The sequence below is a fragment of the Salmo salar genome, chromosome ssa18 (genome assembly GCF_905237065.1).
Source record: "Salmo salar chromosome ssa18, Ssal_v3.1, whole genome shotgun sequence".
NCBI lineage: Eukaryota > Metazoa > Chordata > Actinopteri > Salmoniformes > Salmonidae > Salmo > Salmo salar.
The window spans coordinates 15,049,417-15,055,416 of NC_059459.1; the positions used below are offsets into that span (position 1 = coordinate 15,049,417).

The 6,000-nt window shown below is 41.9% G+C and overlaps 1 protein-coding gene across 2 annotated transcripts in view; it reads right to left on the reverse strand.

The window, feature by feature from the left end:
- Nucleotides 1–1,929, reverse strand: part of LOC106576932 (heat shock 70 kDa protein 12A-like) — a 51,481-nt gene extending 49,552 nt beyond the window's left edge. The window contains exon 1 of one of the 2 annotated variants that reach the window (XM_014154472.2): nt 1,506–1,929. In XM_014154472.2, coding sequence (XP_014009947.1) covers nt 1,506–1,545 — 40 coding nt within the window. In that variant the 5' untranslated portion in view covers nt 1,546–1,929. The remainder of the gene's footprint in view (nt 1–1,505) is intronic. The other variant, XM_014154471.2, reaches the window with a different exon arrangement.
- Between the last annotated feature and the right edge of the window lie 4,071 nt (nt 1,930–6,000).

Below are 6,000 nucleotides of genomic sequence, written 5' to 3' on the forward strand. Positions count from 1 at the left end.
ACAAAGTTAAGCCATTCCATAAACTTTCACAACACCCAACCCCAAAGGTAGGACAGGCAAATGGTCAAGCCTCAAGTTCATTGTGACAACACCATAATTAACATATTGACAATTGGGTGTCAACAAATAACAAGCATGCGCAACATCCTGTGATGAAGTGTGATAATTAGGACATGCCAGACCCATCTGTTCACTTCGACTTCTCAGTGAACAATCACAATCACAAGAAGGACAACAGACTTTCACACTAGGCTTCTCGCCTTTGGATTTCAAGCACATCCAGCCAAAAGTACATAGGGCCTACAGTACACAATTACCCTCCAATTTTACATCATATAGGAGTGGTGTCAGATGATTTAGCCTACTTGCTGCATTCAAAACAACTGTGAACTCGGAAATCAGAGATTTCCAACTCCAGTGCGTTCATGACAACTTGGAATTCGGAAAAACGTTATCCGACTGGAAAAACTCGTTTTGAACAGTCATCCAATTCGGAATTCCATGTCCTAAACTCGGGCATCTTTCTAGAGCTCTCTTTACGACCTGAAGATCACTGACGTCATGATTTGACCAGTTCCCAGTTGTCTTGAAAGCACCATTTGTCCTGCAGAGGGACCGACATGACATAAAAGTAAATAGTCCTAGTCCTAAATGACATGTTAGACATGAAAACCTCGAAGAAAACGTTCAATAAGTAAAACAACATGAAAACTTGAGCACTGGTTGAGATTGAAGACAATTGAAATGCAGTAATTTATCCGCCCATTACGCACATTGTGTCCATAATAGAGGAACCAACCATTCCTATCGCTGCATTTATCAGCGCACTCAGACTATATAGCGATTACTTCTAATCAGACGTTTAAACCACATTGCTGCGAATGCGACACCTGGGGTGGTGGTGGGGCACGCAGACTTTTGCTGCATTGTGTCAAACCTCCGGTGGGATTGACCATGTGACCAAACTCTGCTCAGTTATGGAGGACCAAACTATAGGCTACTGGGAGGGTATTTAGTTTTACTGCCCAAATGCAAAAGGGCGTTTGTGTGTGTGCCAATTTTCTGGGACTACAGGGGAAATGTTCTGCAGAGTAATATTATGATTCTAATAATTAAATGTGTTGCTGTCGAGGTGGGTTCTCAGCGGTAGGCTGTTTCCTTCACGTTGCGGCAAAGCTCTCTTGAAGCTGCATGAACACGACTATAGCCTATATCCTATGCTTTCCAAGAATATTCATTATAAACCTTTGTATAAATTGCAATTTCTCATAGATAAATATAACAAGAGCGAATACCTCTATAACCACCACCATCACGTAACCCGGACGACTATTGCCCAAATCAAACGTGAAAACGGAAAAGGAGTCTCCTTGCAAGGTCTCAAAGGCTCAGAATGCGCACTGAATGAGCGCACCTATAGAGTGCAGCTTTGATGCTGCATAATAGCGTAGAGGCCTCTGAAGGATACTTCAGAATCACAAGAGGGTTAGAAAGAAGCATTTTACCTGCTATTATGTTGTCTGTTGCCGATTCTTTCTCAGTCATTATGTCTTTCCTTGAGTCTCCCCTAAACAGTTACACATGCAGTTTGTCCTTGTTTACTTGCCAGTCTGAATCATTAGATTGATGGGGGAAAAAAAGCTAAATTCTCTCGCTCGGATTATTCCCCTTAAACCTGCTTTCTTTCTCTTCAGTTCTTTTAACTGGAAAATAGGACTTGCTATGGATGGCGCGCTAAAAAGCCCATTTAAAGGATCCACAGCGGGGTTGACCCATTCAACTGAAAGATTGTCGTCGAGTTTGGCCGATCTACACCTCCAAAGAAATGAGGTCTGCTACCCAGGCTGCTACTTTCCGATCGTTAGGTAGCCCTCTGTCCCGCCCCTCCCGTCAGCTCGAACGGCTGTTCTGGCAAGGAATGTCTCCCAATAATCCAGAGCTAAAAGTCGACAGTAGGGGCTGCAAGGATGCAGCACTAGCTAGCCTATAAATCATCATCTACATTTCTGCTGTCCTGCACTTACAAATTTTCATTAGTCATCTCCTCATTATGCAAATAAGAACCCCTCCGAAATCTATGAAATGGTTTTCAGGTTAGCCTACCTCTCATGTTTTTCTTTTTGCCAGCAACATCAATAAACTTATACTGCATCTTTCAAGCTTGGTAAAATGCACTATGCTTGTGGGTTTGTAGTAGGCTACATTCATGAGGACCCTTGATGATAAACACTTTGAGTTCAATACAAAATTAGATGGTCAAAGCTGGGCTCTTTAGAAAAAAAAATGTTTTAACAATTAGGTATGTACAAAAAAACATGTAGAGTACTTGTCAGAAGTTTGGACACACCTACTCATTCCAGGGTTTTTCTTTATTTTAGCTATTTTCTACATTGTGGAATAATAGTGAAGACATCAAAACTATGACATAACACACATGGAATCATGTAGTAAGCAAAAAAGTGTTAAACAAATCTAAAAATAATTTTAGATTCTTCTTCAAAGTAACTACCCTTTGTCTTGATGACAGCTTTGCACACTCTTGGCATTCTCTCAACCAGCTTCATGAGGAATGCTTTTCCAACAGTCTTGATGGAGTTCCTACATACGCGGAGCACTTGTTGCCTCCTTTTCCTTCACTCTACGGTCCAACTCATCCCAAACCATCTCAATTGGGTTGAGCTCGAGTGATTGTGGAAGCCAGGTCATCTGATGCAGCACTCCATCACTCTCCTTCTTGGTCAAATAGCCCTTACACAGCCTGGAGGTGTGTTTTGGTCATTGTCCGGTTGAAAAACAAATGATAGTCCCACTAAGCGCAAACCAGATGGGATGGCGTATCGCTGCAGAATGCTATCGTAGCCATGCTGGTTAAATGTGCCTTGAATTCTAAATAAATCACAGACAGTGTCACCAGCAAAGCACCCCCACACCGTCACACCTCCTTCTCCATGCTTCACAGTGGGAACCACACATGCAGAGATCACCCGTTCACCTACTCTGCATCTTACAAAGACACGGTGGATGGAACCCAAAATCTCAAATTTGGACATATCAGACCAAAGGACAGATTTCCACCGGTCTAATATCCATTGCTCGTGTTTTTTGGCCCAAGTTAGTCTCTTCTTTTTATTGCTGTTCTTTAGTAGTGGTTTCTTTGCAGCAATTCGACCATGAAGGCCTGATTCACGCAGTCTCCTCTGAACAGTTGATGTTGAGATGCGTCTGTTACTTGACGCATTCATTTGTGCTGCAATCTGAGGTGCAGTTAACTCTAATGACCTTATCCTCTGCAGCAGAGGTAACTCTGGGTCTTTCTTTCCTGTGGCGGTCCTCATGGGAGCCAGTTTCATCATAGCGCTTGATGTTTTTTGCGACTGCACTATGGACTTGGTCTTTTACCAAATAGGGCTATCTTCTGTATAGCACAACCGATTGGCTCAAACGCATTAAGAGGGAAAGAAATTTCACAAAATTACTTTTAACAAGGCACAACTGTTATTTGAAATGCTTTCCAGGGGGACTACCTCACGCAGGTTGAGAGAATGCCAAGAGTGTGCAAAGTTGTCATCAAGGCAAAGAGTGGATACTTTGAAGAATCTCAAATATGAAATACATTTTTATTTGTTTAAAATACATGCTTCCATGTGTTATTTCATAGTTTTGATGTCTTCACTATTATTCTACAATGTAGAAAATAGTAAAATAAAGAAAACCCTTGAATGAGTAGGTGTGTCCAAACTTTTGACAGGTACTGTATATACAAAAGTATGTGGACACCCCTTCAAATGAGTGGATTCAGCTATTTCAGCCACACCCATTGCTGACAGGTGTATAAAATTGAGCATATACCCATGCAATCTCCATAGACAAACATTGGCAGTAGAATAGCCTTTGCTGAAGAGCTCAGTGACTTTCAACATGTCACCATCATAGAATTCCACCTTTCCAACAAGTCAGTTCATCAAATTTCTTCCCTGCTGGATCTGCCCCGGTCAACTGTAAGGGCTATTATTGTGAAGTGGAAATGTCTAGGAGCAACAACGACTCAGCCGCGAAGTGGTGGGCCACTCAAGCTCACAGAATGGGACCGCCGAGTGCTGAAGCACGTAGTGTGTAGAAATCGTCTGTCCTCGATTGCAACACTCACTACCGAGTTCCAAACTGCATCTGGAAGCAATGTCAGCACAAGAACTCTTCATCGGAAGCTTTGTGAAATGGTTGTCCGTGACCGAGCAGCCGCACACAAGCCTAAGATCAACATGTGCAGTGCTAAGCGTCGGCTGGAATGGTGTAAAGTTAGCCGCCATTGGACTCTGGAGCAGTGTAAATGCGTTTTCTGGAGTGATGAATCATGCTTCACCATCTTGCAGTCCGACAGACGAATCTGGGTTCAGCAGATGCCAAGACAACGCTACCTGCCCGAATGCATAGTACCAACTGTAAAGTTTGGTGGAGGAGAAATAATGGTCTGGGGCTGTTTTTCATGGGTCTGGCCAGGTCCCTTAATTCCAGTGAAGGGAAATCTTAATGCTACAGCATTCTAGACGATTCTGTGCTTCCAACTTTGTGGCAACAGTTTGGGGAAGGCCCTTTCCTGTTTCAGCATGACAATGCCATCGTGCAAAAAGTGAGGTTCAATACAGAAGTGGTTTGTCGAGATCGGTGTGGAAGAACTTGACTGGCCTGCACAGAGCCCTGACCTCAACCCCATCGAACACCTTTGGGATTAATTGGAACTCCGACAGAGAGCCGAGCCAGACCTAATCGCCCAACATCAGTGACCGACCTCACTAATGCTCTTTTGGCTGAATGGAAGCAAGTTCCCACAGCAATGTTCCAACATCTAGTGGAAGGCCTTCCCAAAAGAGTGGGGGATATTATAGCAAACAAAGGGGGGACCAACTCCATATTAATGCCCATGATTTTGGAATGAGATGTTCGATGAGCAGGTGTCCAAGAACTTTTGGTCATGTAGTGTATGCTCTCTGGCAACCTGACACAGCAGCACATGTGGGTCTGTTTTTGCTTTAGGTATGGGTTTGACTTGAATTTCTTACTAATAAGTAATAACTGTATTGTAACATCTATTCGAAGTACAGTTTCTTTGTCCATTTCAGGAAAACAGTCTGGAGGCAGATATAACAAAAACAAGCTAAGTTTATTAGATGCTAAAGGTTTGCTTGTATGCAGGATTACAGTAAAACACATGAATAAGAGTACACAAAATGGTTTCTTAGATATCTTGCTTCCTTTAGATAGATCTAACACTTTCTGCAGTGCAACATTGCTTTCACAGGTGTTCAACCTAATTAGTTCACCGCAAAAACACAGACCAAGGCCAGTGACAAACAATATGTAACTGGAAGAAAGAGAAAAGAGTTAGCAACTTAATTTTCACAGAAAACAGAAAATATTAATACAAATACAAATTAATTTGGTTAAAGGCCAAGTGCAGTCCAGAACCTGATTTCCCTGTGCTTTATATATATTTCCACACTATGAGGTTGGAATAATACTGTGAAAATGTGAAAATAATGATAATTCCCTTTTAGCTTAAGAGCTGTTTGAAAAGACTGCCTGAAATTTCAGCCTGTTGTGGTGGGATGAAGTTTTGCCCTGCCTGGTGACATCACCAGGTGGTAAATTAGCTAATAGACCAATAAGAAAGAGAGTTCAAAGTCTCTCTGCCAATAACAGCTAGTTTTCTGTTTCCCCTCCCATCTCAGACCACTCCCAACAGTCCTAGCAAAATTATTGCTTGAGAAATTGCTCTTTGCTAGTAAGTTATTTTTGTTTCCTTTTGATAATTTTAATTGAAAACAATCACAGTAAGGTACTTAATTGTTACCCCAAAATAATTTGATATTGAGATAAAAACGACTGCATTGGACCTTAAAAGAAAATCACATTAAGGGAGGGTTGAAACCAACTGAAAACAAAAGGACATTATTGCAGTGGCATAACTTTAACAATAAACATCTTGAATGTAGTTCAACTCAA